We start from the raw sequence: 19,297 nt of genomic DNA on the forward strand, positions 1-19,297 counted from the left end.
GAACATAGGAGACTCTCCAAACATTTATTTAGTTGATTTCTGAAAACTCTGCACTCCATAACTGCCTCAATACAACTTGTAGTGTCCCTGAAAGTGGCCACTAGGGCACCGAGGAAGGGGGTGCCAAGAATGGGTTGCCCCAAGAGAGTTAGTGTGGCAGAGGCTGTCCACTCACAGATGGATCCACACTGGGCTGCAGGGGAACTTCTCCCAGCCCCAGACAACTGAGCCTAGAGTGGAAGTCCCAGGCCTCACACCTCTGCAGGGACCTGGTAATGCCTCCTTCACGCCGAGCAATCACCCAGCTGGCTGGTTTCACAAAGTTTTAGGTGGGAGCCCTGAAACCAGAACCACATCTAACACTTGCTTCACTGTTGATGATGTCTCTTCTTTGATAGATGTTCCCCCAGATACTGATGAGTCACTGTGGCCTACCTGGCAGGGAGGCTGGTCCTCTAGCTGGAATTAGTTCACCCCCTCCTTCCCACTAGCCAGAGCACAGCCCTGGTGCAGGCATGGCTGAGGCAGGTGACCAGAGCACCAGGCAGGGGCACTTTCCAGGCCCCAGTCTCCCTGCTGTGCCCTATTGTATGGATCTCCAGAGGGCCCGTGGATTCCAACTGGGATTTTCAGAAACGGCATTGAGAAGGAGTGGGAGGTTGGAGGAGAGGCCTAGTATGAGACTCAGAAACAAAAGGGGAGTGGGCTGGGGTGATCACTGGGCCACCAGGATGCCCAGGGGCAGCACCAAATGCAGGACTAAGATGAGGAACACTGCTGGATACAAACAGGTAGCCTGATCCACCACTGCAATCAGCCACTTACTGTAGACACCAATTTCTGTATAAACTCCAGGCAACCCTCAGCGACCACAGCCAATGCCCCAGCTCACAATCCCTACCTGGATCCATGTGTCATTATATTCACAGGCCAAGCGGCCCCCAGAATCTCCCTGGAGAAAGAGAAAGAAACGAACTTCAGAAATTGAATAGGATCTATATCAGAGCAGACTGACTGTACTACAAGGTGTTGAGTAGACAGGCACACATAGGGCTTCCTCTGGCACCTCAAAGGCCCCACCACCCAGATTTCTGTGAATATGACAACTGAATATGTAAGCATGGGAACTAAAAAGTTAATGGGAAAACTTTAATATGCTCTGAGAAAATGATGGCTTCTCATTTTCCAAACTATAGTGGCTGTTAAACGTCTTGAACCTCTGCATGGCAGCCCCCTAAATCCTCATATTTAGCCTGAAGTTTCTCTACAACTCCTAACCTACATAGCCAGCTCCCTCCATATTTTCAGTTCCACTCTCAGACAGCCCCACACCCTCCAACTCAAGCAGAATTCTGCGTGTCCTTTCCCAAGCCTCCTCTGCTGACCAATCGTCTCAGTCAGAAAAACAGGGTCCTCCTGAACCTCTCCCTCACCCCCACCCCTACATGCAGTCAGTCAACAAGAATGAATGGGTCAAACTCAAAAACACCTTCACCAGCCTCCCTGCCCCAGGCACTGCTCAGGACTCCATTTATCACAGCCTAGGTGATGAAAACAAGCATTTAGACTTCTATCTATGCACCACACAGCTCAGGGAGTCATTTATCTAAAAGGCAAATCTAATTATGCTCACCAAGCCTCCCTCCCAAGTCCTGCCAGAGCAAAATCTAGAAACTTGGCACCGCACTCCAAGCCCTACACATTCTGACTCCAACCCACTTCTCAGCCACATTTGCTGCCTCATTTCTCCAAATGTGTAAAGTGTCCCTTAACATGAGAAGTTCCCTCAGACCTCTGAGCCACTGTACATGCTATTCCCTCTTCTTACAATGCTGTTTTCCTCTTTCCAAGAAATCCAAATACTCATTCTCTAAGACCCAGCTCTAATGCCCCCTCCTCAGGAAGGCAGCTTGGTGCCGAGGGAACAGCATGGGTCTGGGAGTTGGTACTCACAGGAGGATCCTGAAGTAATGTCCTTGGATATCACCTTTCACATTCATCCAAGGGGTGTGATGTTTATGTTGCGGGGTTGTGGTGTGGTTTAACTGAGATAATGAGGGTTAATGTCCACACTGGCATGGTGAGCGTCACATAGGAGAACCTCAATTAGTACAGCATATGTTATTAGCCTTACCCACCCCAACTTTCCCACATGCCAGCAGTGCCCCCAGGCAGTGCAATCTCCTTTTTGAAAGAACAGACCAGGCCAAGTTAGGGCAGCCATGGCAGGTTTCCCTCTATGAATCTCTTTAACTCAACTAGGTGTGAATAGAGGAAGCAGCAAATAACCCAGACTCTGCCATCTGAGAATGGGGAAAGGATCCATGAATTTACCTGACAAGAATCCTTTCCTTGTTCTTTATAGCCACAGACCATCCCTTTTATTATTACATCCTTAGTAGATGACAAGGCCTTCTGTATTATCTTATTACATTCCTCATAGCACATGATGTATTGGTCCACCTCCTGAAGAATTTCTGATGCAAGTTTCTCTCCTATCAAAGAAGATCATCAGATCTGCACAAGTGGACAATAGGCCCCTAAGCACCCAGCATCCCTCTGGAAAAAGGCCAAGGCAGTGAGTATTATTCTCATTTGACACAGAAGGCCCAAAGTTGACATGGAGAGAGGAGGATGTAAGAAACAAAACCAAGACAGGAACAGGAAGAATATTTCAGGAGAGGGAGAGGCAAGGCCTTGCCAACCTGAGAAATGACAACCAAGTATCATCACTCTAAGTATCAGTAGTAATAGTGAGAGTGTGTCCTGTGCATCAGTAAAGCACCTTTACTGTCTAGAGCAGGATCACAGACTCTCAGGCAGAAAATGCCCCAGAAGTACCAAATCCAGCTTCTCCCCAGGGATAGGAGGGCATACACCCCACCCATAGGAGTCTTCTGGTTCTCTCTACATCCCCAGGAACAGGAAATACCCTATCCACCAAAGCAGGTGCTTCGAATGAGGAGCAGCTCTGACTGGCAGACAGCTCATCACCCTCTGAGCTGTTCCTGGGGAGAACTTTATAGCATCTTGCTCTGTCCAGGGAACCTAAAAATCCCCCAAACCAGTCAAGCACAGTGCCCCCACGAATCCACAGAAGGAGATGTTGCCCATGTGTTTCTTCTTCTCCTGGCTGAGCAACTCCAGTTCCAGGACAGAAGTCTTCCTAAATGGCTGCCATCAAATATTTGTGTTGCAACAAAAGAACTCAACCCAGTTTCTGATGTCACCCAAGCCAACCAGGAACCATGACCCTGACTGCTGCTAAACTGCGTGCCCCTCACCACCTGCCACCCACCAGGCAGTTTGCCTCCCTGCCCCTTTCTGTGGCCTTCATGTCTACTTCAGGAGTAAGGGTGCCTCCTCTCTGCCCCAAGTTTGCTTCCTGCCTTGAAGTCTCACCACGTTCTGGTGTTTTGCCCCATCTGGTCACCCAGCACCTGGTCCTACCTTCCACCTGGAAATTCTCCTGAGGGATGCAGATAGGCTGGATGTTTGAGGTAAAATTCACAGGATGTTGGAGCTGGAGAAGGGCAAGGTCATTTCGAATGGTTGTAACTGTTGAGAACTTAGGGTGGACAAAAGCTCTTTGGACTGGGACCACCACACTTGTGTTTTCATTATAGACACTCCGATCTCCCATCTTGACACTGTAATGGAAACGGCTGTGGAAGAGAGGACATGCCTCTAAGAGAAGGCCTGGGAAACATCCTTTGTGCCTTTTCCATACATTTCCAATGTTTCTGAAACTGGCCTCAACCTCCCGGGCCACTGTCCCTACCACCCCATCGCCATCACCAAAAACCCTTCCTTGATCACTCTCAAACTTGGTTTGTCTGCCCGACTTAGACATGCCTACAGCAAGACGATGCACTCCGGCTTCACTGTGAGTTTTGTTTCTTTGTTGCCAAATTGCAGGGGCAATGGAACTGTGTGTGCTTGAGGGGGCCGGCCTGGCCCCAGAAGGCCCCCCAGCCCCGCGTGCCGCTCCTCACCTGGAAATGCAGTGGCCTGCCGTCAGCACCCACGTGGCGGTGACCAGGGTGCCGCCGCAGATGTGCCTGCCTTTGGTCCTCACGCTCACCTGCCAGGGCCACCTCCCTTCCTCCACGTCCACTCCTCCCACGATTCTCAGAGGGGTTCGGCCACACACTGGGGTGAGGATAGTGTAGGATGAAGAACTCACTCAAAGACACAGGACTTGACTCCCCCGGGCGCCCCAACGACAGCCAAGAAGGAGGCCGTGTCCCCCGGGGCTCCCGAGCCACGCTTCAGATTCCCCGGGCCGCGGACCGCAGGCTCCCAGGTAGCACCTGCCCCAGCCTGGCGCCCCAGCCTCCGCCTCCGGGCCTCCCACACAGTGAGTCACCTGGAAAGGACGTAAACAGATTGAGTGGGGGGCCCGCCTCAGGTCCTGGAGCCGGGCTCGCTTCGGGGTTCTCGCCGCCCTCCTCTGAGAGGAGAGGGGACGGGAGGCGTGGCGCCGCCATGCCCGCCCAGTTCTGCCCGGGCCAGGGCTGAAGGAGCAGAAGCCACGCCAGGAGGCCCCGGGAGCCGCCGCCAGAGGACATGTCATGGATACCGGCTGCCCCTCTCCAGACAGCTCGCGCCCCTGCCGGGGGTTGGCTGGAACCTGCCGGGGGTTGGCTGGGGCGCCTGCAAGGGACGAGGGGGCAGGGCCGGTGCCTAGAGGGGTGGAAATGGCCGAGCCGACTTGTTGGACCCCGGTCCTGCTAGATTCCTTGTCTGAATGGGAAATGTCGTCCTCGCGGTTTCACTCAGATCCTCACTCCAGACTATGTCCAGCCAGAACCCTGCCCAGGGCCAAGGGGTTAGGGTACTTCTGAGGAAACTGCCCCTGATGGAGAACTCCCGCTTTAGGGTCGGCACTTAGGAGGCCGGTGCGATGCTGCCCCTGACCTTGTAGGCATGGAACCTGGCCTGGAGCTGGTCAGGATGGGCCTTCTGGGAATTCATCGAGGAGCCCTCATTCTCCATAGCGTCCTCAAATCAGGGCTTCATTCACCAGACCTAGATATCGGGGTAGGAGGGCTTTACAGATTAAGCAGGCTAGACAGAGGAGTGGGCTGCTCTTCTGTTTCAGTCGCAGGGACATCTTTTAAACAGCCCGCAGGTCAATCCACTCTTATTAGCTCTGTGTCCCTAATGTCTAATCTGTCTGTTCTGGTAGCTCATCCTTTTGTCTGCTGCCCAAGAGCTACTACCAAGACTCTGCCTCTCCTGGCTTCATCTTTGTTGAAGTTGGAGGAAAAACAACAACAATAACAACTTTTGAATTGCTGTATGTTCCACTTTTTCCTGTCCAAAAGTGGACAGCCATGACAGTGTTTTCCATGGATGCCAGTGCTCTCCTCACCAATTTATTGTTCTAAGTCTTGGTGAAGGGGGCATTCTCTATGGCCCTCTTGGAGCTCAGAGGAGTGGGCGAGCAGGTCATACATCATGAATCCATCCCAATATTTGCCCCTCTCTAACTCTCTCTCTACATTGAACAAGTGTAAGGACCAGCCCTGCCAGGCCTGTGGGTTTTTCTCCTCGTGTGCGGAGACAAGAGATCGTAGAAATAAAGACACAAGACAAAGAGAGAGACAGACAGCTGGGCCCGGGGTACCACTACCACCAAGACGCGGAGACCGGTAGTGGCCCTGAATGCCTGGACTCGCTGCTATTTATTGTATTCTAGGCAAGGGGGCAGGGTAAGGAGTATGAGTCATCTCAAATGACTGATAAGGTCACGCAAGTCACGTGTCCACCCGACAGGTAGCCGAGGGAGAGAGGAAAGGGAGCATACATCAGCATTTCTTCTATGCACTTATCAGAAAGATCAAAGACTTTAATACTTTCACTAATTTTGCTACTGCTATCTTCTAAGAACTTAAAAGGAGGAGCCAGGCGTACAGGCGGAATATGAAAGTGGACAAGGAGCATGACCACTGAAGCACAGCACCACAGGGAGATGTTTAAGCCTCCGGATGACTGCAGGCAGGCCTGGCCTCCCACAAGAGCTGGTGGAGCAGAGTGTTCTCTAACTCTTCCAGAGAAAGGGAGACTCCCTTTCCCAGTCTGCTAAGTAACAGGTGCCTTCCCAGGCACTGGCACTACTGCTAGACCAAGGTCTGCTAAGTAACGGGTGCCTTCCCAGGCACTGGTGCTACCACTAGACCAAGGATCTCTCAAGAAGCCCTTATCTGGGCATGACAGAGGGCTCACGCTCTTGTCTTCTAGTCACCTCTCACAGTGTCCCTTCAGCTCCTAATTCTGTATGGCCTGGTTTTTTCTAGGTTATAATTATAAAACAGAGATTATTATAATAATAGAACAAAGTAATACTACGAACTAATGATTAATAATAATCATACCTATATCTTATTTCTAGTATAACTTTTCTTAATTTAATTATTTTCTTTATTATACTGGAACAGCTTGTGCCTTCAGTCTCTTGCCTGGGCACCTGGGTGGCTTGCCGCCCACAAACAAGGAATTTCTGACATATCACACTTAGTAGTCAAGTGTGGGCCACCACTGAGTTCAGGTTTAAAACAACCAAGTAGCAGCCAGGTGCGGTGGCTCACACCTGTAATCCCAGCACTTTGAGAGGCCAAGGCAGGAGGATTGCTTGAGCCCATGAGTCATGAGTTCATATCCAGCCTGGGCAACATGGAGAAATCCTGTACCTACAAAATATAAAAAGATTAGTTGGGGGAGGAGCCAAGATGGCCGAATAGGAACAGCTCCGGTCTACAGCTCCCAGCGTGAGCGACGCAGAAGACGGGTGATTACTGCATTTCCATCTGAGGTACCGGGTTCATCTCACTAGGGAGTGCCAGACAGTGGGCGCAGGACAGTGGGTGCGCGCACCGTGCGCGAGCCGAAGCAGGGCGAGGCATTGCGTCACCTGGGAAGCGCAAGGGGTCAGGGAGTTCCCTTTCCGAGTCAAAGAAAGGGGTGACGGACGCACCTGGAAAATCGGGTCACTCCCACCCGAATATTGCGCTTTTCAGACTGGCTTAAAAAACGGCGCACCACGAGACTATATCCCACACCTGGCTCGGAGGGTCCTACGCCCACGGAATCTCGCTGATTGCTAGCACAGCAGTCTGAGATCAAACTGCAAGGCGGCAGCGAGGCTGGGGGAGGGGCGCCCGCCATTGCCCAGGCTTGCTTAGGTAAACAAAGCAGCCGGGAAGCTCGAACTGGGTGGAGCCCACCACAGCTCAAGGAGGCCTGCCTGCCTCTGTAGTCTCCACCTCTGGGGGCAGGGCACAGACAAACAAAAAGACAGCAGTAACCTCTGCAGACTTAAATGTCCCTGTCTGACAGCTTTGAAGAGAGCAGTGGTTCTCCCAGCACGCAGCTGGAGATCTGAGAACGGGCAGACTGCCTCCTCAAGTGGGTCCCTGACCCCTGACCCCCGAGCAGCCTAACTGGGAGGCACCCCCCAGCAGGGGCACACTGACACCTCACACAGCAGGGTATTCCAACAGACCTGCAGCTGAGGGTCCTGTCTGTTAGAAGGAAAACTAACAAACAGAAAGGACATCCACACCGAAAACCCATCTGTACATCACCATCATCAAAGACCAAAAGTAGATAAAACCACAAAGATGGGGAAAAAACAGAACAGAAAAACTGGAAACTCTAAAATGCAGAGCGCCTCTCCTCCTCCAAAGGAACGCAGTACCTCACCAGCAACGGAACAAAGCTGGATGGAGAATGATTTTGATGAGCTGAGAGAAGAAGGCTTCAGACGATCAAATTACTCTGAGCTACGGGAGGATATTCAAACCAAAGGCAAAGAAGTTGAAAACTTTGAAAAAAATTTAGACGAATGTATAACTAGAATAACCAATACAGAGAAGTGCTTAAAGGAGCTGATGGAGCTGAAAACCAAGGCTCGAGAACTACGTGAAGAATGCAGAAGCCTCAGGAGCCGATGCGATCAACTGGAAGAAAGGGTATCAGCAATGGAAGATGAAATGAATGAAATGAAGCGAGAAGGGAAGTTTAGAGAAAAAAGAATAAAAAGAAATGAGCAAAGCCTCCAAGAAATATGGGACTATGTGAAAAGACCAAATCTACGTCTGATTGGTGTACCTGAAAGTGATGGGGAGAATGGAACCAAGTTGGAAAACACTCTGCAGGATATTATCCAGGAGAACTTCCCCAATCTAGCAAGGCAGGCCAACGTTCAGATTCAGGAAATACAGAGAATGCCACAAAGATACTCCTCAAGAAGAGCAACTCCAAGACACATAATTGTCAGATTCACCAGAGTTGAAATGAAGGAAAAAATGTTAAGGGCAGCCAGAGAGAAAGGTCGGGTTACCCTCAAAGGGAAGCCCATCAGACTAACAGCGGATCTCTCGGCAGAAACCCTACAAGCCAGAAGAGAGTGGGGGCCGATATTCAACATTCTTAAAGAAAAGAATTTTCAACCCAGAATTTCATATCCAGCCAAACTAAGCTTCATAAGTGAAGGAGAAATAAAATACTTTACAGACAAGCAAATGCTGACCGATTTTGTCACCACCAGGCCTGCCCTAAAAGACCTCCTGAAGGAAGCGCTAAACATGGAAAGGAACAACCGGTACCAGCCGCTGCAAAATCATGACAAAATGTAAAGACCATCGAGACTAGGAAGAAACTGCATCAACTAACGAGCAAGATCACCACCTAACATCATAATGAGAGGATCAAATTCACACATAACAATATTAACTTTAAATGTAAATGGACTAAATTCTCCAATTAAAAGACACAGACTGGCAAGTTGGATAAAGAGTCAAGACCCATCAGTGTGCTGTATTCAGGAAACCCATCTCACGTGCAGAGACACACATAGGCTCAAAATAAAAGGATGGAGGAAGACCTACCAAGCAAATGGAAAACAAAAAAAGGCAGGGGTTGCAATCCTAGTCTCTGATAAAACAGACTTTAAACCAACAAAGATCAAAAGAGACAAAGAAGGCCATTACATAATGGTAAAGGGATCAATTCAACAAGAAGAGCTAACTATCCTAAATATATATGCACCCAATACAGGAGCACCCAGATTCATAAAGCAAGTCCTGAGTGACCTACAAAGAGACTTAGACTCCCACACATTAATAATGGGAGACTTTAATACCCCACTGTCAACATTAGACAGATCAACGAGACAGAAAGTCAACAAGGATACCCAGGAATTGAACTCAGCTCTGCACCAAGCGGACCTAATAGACATCTACAGAACTCTCCACCCCAAATCAACAGAATATACATTTTTTTCAGCACCACACCACACCTATTCCAAAATTGACCACATAGTTGGAAGTAAAGCTCTCCTCAGCAAATGTAAAAGAACAGAAATTATAACAAACTATCTCTCAGACCACAGTGCAATCAAACTAGAACTCAGGATTAAGAATCTCACTCAAAGCCGCTCAACTACATGGAAACTGAACAACCTGCTCCTGAATGACTACTGGGTACATAACGAAATGAAGGCAGAAATAAAGATGTTCTTTGAAACCAACGAGAACAAAGACACAACATACCAGAATCTCTGGGACGCATTCAAAGCAGTGTGTAGAGGGAAATTTATAGCACTAAATGCCCACAAGAGAAAGCAGGAAAGATCCAAAATTGACACCCTAACATCACAATTAAAAGAACTAGAAAAGCAAGAGCAAACACATTCAAAAGCTAGCAGAAGGCAAGAAATAACTAAAATCAGAGCAGAACTGAAGGAAATAGAGACACAAAAAACCCTTCAAAAAATCAATGAATCCAGGAGCTGCTTTTTGAAAGGATCAACAAAATTGATAGACCGCTAGCAAGACTAATAAAGAAAAAAGAGAGAAGAATCAAATAGACACAATAAAAAATGATAAAGGGGATATCACCACCGATCCCACAGAAATACAGACTACCATCAGAGAATACTACAAACACCTCTACGCAAATAAACTAGAAAATCTAGAAGAAATGGACACATTCCTCGACACATACACTCTCCCAAGACTAAACCAGGAAGAAGTTGAATCTCTGAATAGACCAATAACAGGAGCTGAAATTGTGGCAGTAATCAATAGTTTACCCACCAAAAAGAGTCCAGGACCAGATGGATTCACAGCCAAATTCTACCAGAGGTACAAGGAGGAACTGGTACCATTCTTTCTGAAACTATTCCAATCAATAGAAAAAGAGGGAATCCTCCCTAACTCATTTTATGAGGCCAGCATCATTCTGATACCAAAGCCGGGCAGAGACACAACCAAAAAAGAGAATTTTAGACCAATATCCTTGATGAACATTGATGCAAAAATCCTCAATAAAATACTGGCAAACCGAATCCAGCAGCACATCAAAAAGCTTATCCACCATGATCAAGTGGGCTTCATCCCTGGGATGCAAGGCTTGTTCAATATACGCAAATCAATAAATGTAATCCAGCATATAAACAGAGCCAAAGACAAAAACCACATGATTATCTCAATAGATGCAGAAAAAGCCTTTGACAAAATTCAACAACCCTTCATGCTAAAAACTCTCAATAAATTAGGTATTGATGGGACGTATTTCAAAATAATAAGAGCTATCTATGACAAACCCACAGCCAATATCATACTGAATGGGCAAAAACTGGAAGCATTCCCTTTGAAAACTGGCACAAGACAGGGATGCCCTCTCTCACCGCTCCTATTCAACATAGTGTTGGAAGTTCTGGCCAGGGCAATCAGGCAGGAGAAGGAAATAAAGGGTATTCAATTAGGAAAAGAGGAAGTCAAATTGTCCCTGTTTGCAGACGACATGATTGTTTATCTAGAAAACCCCATCGTCTCAGCCCAAAATCTCCTTAAGCTGATAAGCAACTTCAGCAAAGTCTCAGGATACAAAATCAATGTACAAAAATCACAAGCATTCCTATACACCAACAACAGACAAACAGAGAGCCAAATCATGAGTGAACTCCCATTCACAATTGCTTCAAAGAGAATAAAATACCTAGGAATCCAACTTACAAGGGATGTGAAGGACCTCTTCAAGGAGAACTACAAACCACTGCTCAAGGAAATAAAAGAGGATACAAACAAATGGAAGAACATTCCATGCTCACGGGTAGGAAGAATCAATATCGTGAAAATGGCCATACTGCCCAAGGTAATTTACAGATTCAATGCCATCCCCATCAAGCTACCAATGACTTTCTTCACAGAATTGGAAAAAACTACTTTAAAGTTCATATGGAACCAAAAAAGAGCCCGCATTGCCAAGTCAATCCTAAGCCAAAAGAACAAAGCTGGAGGCATCACACTACCTGACTTCAAACTATACTACAAGGCTACAGTAACCAAAACAGCATGGTACTGGTACCAAAACAGAGATATAGATCAATGGAACAGAACAGAGCCCTCAGAAATAACGCCACTTACCTACAACTATCTGATCTTTGACAAACCTGAGAAAAACAAGCAATGGGGAAAGGATTCCCTATTTAATAAATGGTGCTGGGAAAACTGGCTAGCCATATGTAGAAAGCTGAAACTGGATCCCTTCCTTACACCTTATACAAAAATCAATTCAAGATGGATTAAAGATTTAAACGTTAGACCTAAAACCATAAAAACCCTAGAAGAAAACCTAGGCATTACCATTCAGGACATAGGCATGGGCAAGGACTTCATGTCCAAAACACCAAAAGCAATGGCAACAAAAGCCAAAATTGACAAATGGGATCTAATTAAACTAAAGAGCTTCTGCACAGCAAAAGAAACTACCATCAGAGTGAACAGGCAACCTACAACATGGGAGAAAATTTTCGCAACCTACTCATCTCACAAAGGGCTAATATCCAGAATCTACAATGAACACAAACAAATTTACAAGAAAAAAACAAACAACCCCATCAAAAAGTGGGCGAAGGACATGAACAGACACTTCTCAAAAGAAGACATTTATGCAGCCAAAAAACACATGAAAAAATGCTCATCATCACTGGCCATCAGAGAAATGCAAATCAAAACCACTATGAGATATCATCTCACACCAGTTAGAATGGCAATCATTAAAAAGTCAGGAAACAACAGGTGCTGGAGAGGATGTGGAGAAATAGGAACACTTTTACACTGTTGGTGGGACTGTAAACTAGTTCAACCATTGTGGAAGTCAGTGTGGCGATTCCTCAGGGATCTAGAACTAGAAATACCATTTGACCCAGCCATCCCATTACTGGGTATATACCCAAATGACTATAAATCATGCTGCTATAAAGACACATGCACACGTATGTTTATTGCGGCATTATTCACAATAGCAAAGACTTGGAACCAACCCAAATGTCCAACAATGATAGACTGGATTAAGAAAATGTGGCACATATACACCATGGAATACTATGCAGCCATAAAAAATGATGAGTTCATGTCCTTTGTAGGGACATGGATGAAACTGGAAACCATCATTCTCAGTAAGCTATCGCAAGAACAAAAAACCAAACACCGCATATTCTCACTCATAGGTGGGAATTGAACAATGAGATCACATGGACACAGGAAGGGGAATATCACACTCTGGGGACTGTGGTGGGGAGGGGGGAGGGGGGAGGGATAGCATTGGGAGATATACCTAATGCTAGATGACGAGTTAGTGGGTGCAGCGCACCAGCATGGCACATGTATACATATGTAACTAACCTGCACAATGTGCACATGTACCCTAAAACTTAAAGTATAATAATAATTAAAAAAAACCCAAAAAAAAAAAAAAAAAAAAAAAGATTAGTTGGACATGGTAGCCTGTGCCTGTAGTCCTAGTTACTCAGGAAGCTGAGGTGGGAGGATCCCTTAAGCCTGAGGGTTCCAGGCTGCAGTGAGCCATGATCGCACCACTGCACTGCAGCCTGGATGACAGAGCAGGACTCTGTCTCAAAAATAAAAATAAACAAGTAAACATGTAAAGCAAGGGTGTCCAATCTTTTGGCTTTCCTGGGCCACACTGGAAGAAGAATTGTCTTGGACCACACACAAAATACGTTAACACTTATGATAGCTGATGAGCTTTAAAAAAAATCACAAAAAATTAATGTCTTAATAAAGTTTATAAGTTTTTGTTGGGCCACATTTAAAGCCGTCCTGGGCTGTATGTGGCCCATGGGCCGCAGGTTGGACTAGCTTGATGTAGAGTCACTTTCACCTGCCTGTTTGGTATCTACAAATGGACACCAGCAAACTGAATTCAGAATTTCTGGTAAATGTACTCTTGGTAAATTTAGGCCCAAGCCTCTCTAATCAAGAGTCTGTAGAATCCAGTCCTGTACATATCTCCAATGTTCTTTCCCATGAAAGTTAGCAAAATCTTGCAGTTCTTTTTGTAAGGAAGCCTTCTCCCCCTGGGTTATACTTTGTATCTGTCCTTCTAGAGTATGCTGGGATCTGACTGTACTTATTAGGTGTAGAGGCAGTAAAGATTTGCTGGGGTGGTACAGGTCTAGAGGCAGTAGACCTTTAGACCTACTAGAGGTAGGTATGGAACTGGCATGCCCTTATCATGTAACTTCCTCAGTTGAAGTCAATACAGTAGCTCTAGGGTAGAGAAGACCACCCTTGTCAAAACAGAAGATGCACTGCTTCTGTTAGCAAGGGAGGTTCAGTGTGGCTGGGGGTCAGATGTCCTAAATCTATCCAAATATGCCTCATTGAAATTTTCATGGTCTCACTCTTTCCCAATCAATGCCCTGACTTTTATGTAAGAATTATAATGAAGCTGTTAATTCCATTTATGTTGAAATTCAGCAACCCAAAAGATGAGATACTACATTTTATTTTCAACTACATCAATCCTGCAGTGACAAGGAATATGAAATTATTTCAGGAAATCATAGAAGCTTTTAATCCAAGAAACTAAAATTCAATATTGCCATTTGCCTTCTTTAAAATTATCGTGTAGTAATAAGTAACCAGTCCTCCCCACAGTCCTTATATCTTTCATTTCCACAATAACATCTATTGTGGCAGCCTGTTATCTTTTAATGAACTGTGAAAGGCAGAGTGTGGCCTAGAGTAAGACTTTAGAATTTGTGGGAGCTGCAAACGTGAAGCAAATTTGCATCTACTCACAGGCCCTTCTCCACAAATTTCCACCAGGTCTTCAAGAGAAAGATTAGAGGAAGGGCAAGAGACCAAAGAAAGCCTTGCCTGCAGTGCAGTCTTTGGGGAGGTGAGCAAAAGCCACTGTGGGAAAGTCATGACATCTGGCCTGGATCCTCTACTCTGATTCCCAGAAACCCCACCACCACCACTAACACTACCACTACCACACACACACACACACACACAAAATACACCAGCCCTATGCCACCGGGGTGGAGAGGGGGCATAAAAATGTCACTTCCAGGGCACAGGTAAAAGCCTGTTATAGCTGGGTGAAGATAACATTAAATACCCTCTATTTCTCGGGGAGGAGTAGCAAACTGTCCTGCTCCAAACTTTTAAAGATTATCTATTCTGGGAGAGGGGCAAGGTCACTTAGAAGGCCCCGTGACTAACAGCCAAGAACATAGCACTTGCCTAAGAGTGAGGCTGAGCCAGAACAATAAAGAAAGCCCCCCAGTACCAGGATAGCAAGTGTCCAGGAACAAGTAACAGCAGTCTACTGCTGGAAGAGTGAGGGTAAAAGCACAGAAAGATATCCTCTCTTAGACATAGGCACAAAGAAAAGACCAATAACTGTGATTTGAACAGACACTGAGAAAAACTCTCCAACAAACCAGCCACTAAGCAAAAAAATAATACTGGAAGAATTTGAATTATGTACTTTTTGAGAGTAACCATACTAACAACAAAACCTGACAGAGTTGTCTCAATGCCTCCTCCTTAAAGAAAAGGCATGTCCATTTCTGGACATAAATAGTGTTTACCCAAGTCTCCACTAGCCTTCACAAGAAGGCTTTAGCTTTCAACCAAAAATTATGAGACACATAATGAAACAAAAAATAACACACTATCAAGAGACAAACCAATCAACAAAACCAGACTCAGCTGTGACATGGATTTTGGAACTATTACACTGGGAGTTGAAAACACTATGATGGATATATCTGTAGACTCTAGTTCATAGGTCAACAAACGTTTTCTGCAAAGGGCCAGATAGGAAACATTTTAGAATTTGCAGACCATGAGGCAAAACTGAGGATATTATGTAGGTTTTTATATAGCAACAAGACAATTTTCCCACAAAATTATAGTCATAATACTAATTGCATACAATATTTGCTGATTCAGATCTACTAATGAGAGGAATAAAATTGTTTTGAGGGGAGTATAACATTTTACTTATTGGGGTTCAAGTTAGTGTTCTCTATTGTCAAAATCAATTGCACATTTTCTGTTAATGGTGAGCTGTAATGATATTTTGTGCACTTCATCTTTTCTTTTTTTATTTTTTATTTTTACTTTTTTAAGACAGGGTCTCCGTCTGTTGCCCAGGTTGGAGTGCAGTGGTGCAATCTTAGCTCACTGCAGCCTCTGCCTCTCTGGCTGAACATGGGGGGAAATAGTAAATTCTCTAAACTGTGAAGCAGTCTCCCAGCCACACACACATCCAGTGGTAAATAGTGGAAGTAAAACTGACTAAAGGAGCTTACCTACAACCACCAACAAATAAGTGATGCATGAAAATTGAGAGGGAAAATGGCTTCACATAATTATCTCACCCAAGTCACTAAACAAACAAAAGACCAAACAAACAACAAAACAGGTTGGGGGCAGCAAAAGGCAGGAATTAGTGCCTGGGCTTGCTACAGTATATCATCTAAGATGTCTTCTTCGAAACGGAAAAATTACAGAACAGGCAAAGAAACAGGAAAGTTTGGTCACTTCACAGGAGAAAAAAGCAAGGTAATAGAAATTATCTTTGAAGGGCCCCCTATCTTCGGCATAGTAGACAAAGACTTCAAAATGACTATTTTAAGTATCTTCAAAGGACTAAAGAAAAGCATGTTTTAAAATTAAAGGAAGGTATAATAATGGTGATTTATAAAATAGACAATATTTAAAAGAACCAAATGGAATCAAGTGAAGAAGCACAATAACTAAAATGAAAAATTCATGAGGTGGCCTCAACAGTGGATTTGATTTGGATCAGTAAACTTGAAGATAAGTCATCAGAGATTTTACAATATGAAGAAACAAAAACAAAACCTCAATGCAGAAAAATGAATAGAGGCTGAGCATGATGGCTCATGCGTGCAACCCCAACACTTTGGGAGGCTGAGGCAGGAGGATTGCTTGAGACCAGGAGTTTCAGACAAGCCTGGGCAACATAGCAATACCTTATCTTTTAAAAAAAAAAAAATTTTTTTTTTTTTTAGATGGAGTCTCGCTCTGTTGCCCAGGCTGAAGTGCAATGGCATGATCTCAGCTCACTGCAAACTCCGCCTCCCGGGTTCATGCCATTCTCCTGCCTCAGCCTCCCGAGTAGCTGGGACTACTGGTGCCCGCCACCATGCCCAGCTAATTTTTTTGTATTTTTAGTAGAGACGGGGTTTCACTGTGTTAGCCAGGATGGTCTTGATCTCCTGACCTCGTGATCTGCCTGCCTCGGCCTCACAAAGTGCTGGGATTACAGGCGTGAGCTGCCGTGCCCGGCCACAAAAAAAAATTTTTTTAATTAGCCAAGTATGGCGGCATATGTCTGTAGTCCTAGCTGCTCTGGAGGCTGAGGAGGGAGTATCACTGAAGCCCAGGAGTTTAAGGTTACAGTGAGCTATGATCATGCCCCTACACTCCAGCCTGGGTGACAGAGCAAGGCCCTGTCTCTGAGAAAGAAAGAAGGAAGGGAGGGAGGGAGGGAGGGAGGGAGGGAGGGAAAGAAAGGAAAGAAAGAAAGAAAGACGGATGGACGGAAGGAAGGAAAGAAAGAAAGGGAAAGAGAAGAAGGGAAGGAAGGGAGGGAGGAAGGAAGAAAGGAAGGAAGGGAGGGAGGGAGGAGGAGGGAGGGAGGAAGGAAGAAAAGAGGGAGGCAGGAAGGAAGGAAGGGAAAGAAAGGGAAAGGGAAAGGAAAGGAAAGAAAGGAAAGGAAAAGAGGAAATCCAACCAATCAAGAGGGAGGGAGGGAGGAAGGGAGGAAGGGAGGGAGGAAGGGAGGAAGGACGGAAGGAAGGAAGGAAGGAAAGAAGGAAGGGAGGGAGGGAAGGAGGGAGAAAGGAAGGAAGAAAGGAGAAAATGAATAGAGCCTCAGAGAAATGTGGAACACCATTAAGCACACAAACATAAACATAATGGCAGTACCAGAAGGAGAGAGAAAGGAACAGAAAAATATTTGAAGAAATAATGGCTGGAAACTTCCCAGATTTTATGAAAAACATTAAGCTACACATCGAACAAGCTTAATGAACTCCAAGTAGAATAAACTCAAAGAGACCTATACCCACACATCAGAGTCAAAATGTTGGAAGCCAAAGATAAAGAGAACATGTTGACAGCAGTAACAGAAAAATGACTCATCACATACAAGGGAACCATAATAAGATTATACCTGAGTTTTTACCAGAATAAAATGGAGGGCTGAAGATAGTGTGACAACTTACTTGAAGGGCTGAAAGAAAAATGTTCAATCCAGAATGTTATATCCAGCAAGTCCATGTTTTTAAAATGAAGATGATGAAAGTGAGACATTACTACTGATTTTACAGAAATAAAAAGAATTAAAATAGAATACTATGAACACTGTACACCAATAAACTGAATAACCTAAAAGAAATGGATGAATTCCTAGAAATACACAATCTACCAAGATTGAATCTTGAAAAAATAGAAAATCTGAGTAGACCTATATCTAGTAAGGAGACTGAATTAGTAATCAAAAATCTCCCAACAAAGAAAAACTGTGGATCAGATGGCTTCACTGGTGAATTCTATCAAACATTTAAAGAATTAATACCAACCCTTCTCAAACTCTTTCAAACAATTCAAGAGGGGGAAACATTTCCTAACTCATTCTATAAGGCCAGTACTAGTCTATTACTAAAGCTAGACAAATACATTATAAGAAAAAAACTACAGGTGCATATTCCTTATGAACATTGATGCAAAACTCCTCAGTCACATACTAGCAAAATGAATTTAGCAGCATATTAAAAGGATTATACCCAATGGCCAAGTGGAATTTTTCTTTTAATGAAACTAGAGATGGGCTCTCACTGTATTGTCCAGGCTGGTCTTGAATTCCTGGACTCAAGTGATCCTCCTGCCTTGGCCTCCCAAAGTGCTGGGGTTACAGGCATGGGCCACCATGCCCAGCTAATCAAGTGGAATTTATTCCCCAAAAGCAAGGATGATTCAATATACAAAAATCAATCAATGTAATATGCCACATTAATATAATGAAGGGGAAAAAATCACTTGATGATCTCAATTGATACAGAAAAGCATTTGACAAAATTCAACACCCTCTCACGATAAAAACACTCAATAAACTAGGAATAGAAGGAAACTTCTCCAATGTAATAAAGACCACATACGAAAAACCACCATCTAACATCATGCTCAATGATTTAAGACTAAAAGTTTTTCTCTCAAGATCAGGAACAAGACAAGGATGCTTACTTTCACCACTTCTATTCAACATTGTATTGGAAGTTCTGGCCAGAGCAATTAGACAAGAAAAAGAAACAAAAGGCATCCAAATTGGAAAAGAAGAAGTAAAATTATCTCTGTTTGCAGGTGCCATGATCCTATATTTAGAAAACCCCAAAGACTCCACCCTAAAACTCCCACAAAAGCCTGTTAGAGATAATAAACAAATTCAGAAAAGTTGAAGGATACAAAATCAACTTATAAAAATTAGTTGCATTTCTATAACTGTGAATGATCAAAAAGGAAATTAAGAAAACAATCCCATTTACAATAGCATCAAAAAGAATAAAACACTTGGGAATAAATTTAACCAAAGATGTGAAATACCTGCATACTGAAAACTGTACAACACTGCTTAATGAAATTAAAGAATAGTTAAATAAATGGAAAGATATTCCATATTCGTGGATTGGAAGACTTAATATTATTAAGGTGACAATAATTATCCAAATTAACTCAATTCAATCCCTATCAAAACCCCAATGACTTTTTTTGGCAGATATAGAAAAACCGTTCTAAAATTCATTCGGAATCTGAAGCACCCCAAATAGCTAAAACAATCTTGAAAAAGAGAACAAAATTGGAAGACTCACACTTTCTGATTTGAAAATTTACTATAAAGCTATATTAATTAAAACAGCATGGTATTGGCATAATGACAG

The 19,297-nt window shown here is 44.5% G+C and overlaps 1 protein-coding gene across 2 annotated transcripts; it reads right to left on the reverse strand.

The window, feature by feature from the left end:
* PRSS42 (serine protease 42) lies at window positions 1–4,722 on the reverse strand. Of its 2 annotated transcripts, XM_063806762.1 has the most exons (5): window positions 4,370–4,657; window positions 3,996–4,152; window positions 3,451–3,665; window positions 2,335–2,495; window positions 1–952 (listed from the first exon to the last, which is right to left on the reverse strand). In XM_063806762.1, the coding sequence occupies exons 1-5, from the start codon at window positions 4,569–4,571 to the stop codon at window positions 863–865; spliced, it is 825 nt and encodes a 274-aa protein (XP_063662832.1). In that variant the 5' UTR covers window positions 4,572–4,657; the 3' UTR covers window positions 1–862. The 2 variants fall into 2 exon arrangements, with proteins under 2 accessions (XP_063662832.1, XP_063662833.1); XM_063806763.1 differs by lacking the exon at window positions 1–952 and having other exon boundaries at window positions 2,129–2,495; window positions 4,370–4,722.
* Window positions 4,723–19,297: the final 14,575 nt, after the last annotated feature.

The sequence above is a fragment of the Pan troglodytes genome, chromosome 2 (assembly GCF_028858775.2).
Source record: "Pan troglodytes isolate AG18354 chromosome 2, NHGRI_mPanTro3-v2.0_pri, whole genome shotgun sequence".
Classification (NCBI taxonomy): domain Eukaryota; kingdom Metazoa; phylum Chordata; class Mammalia; order Primates; family Hominidae; genus Pan; species Pan troglodytes.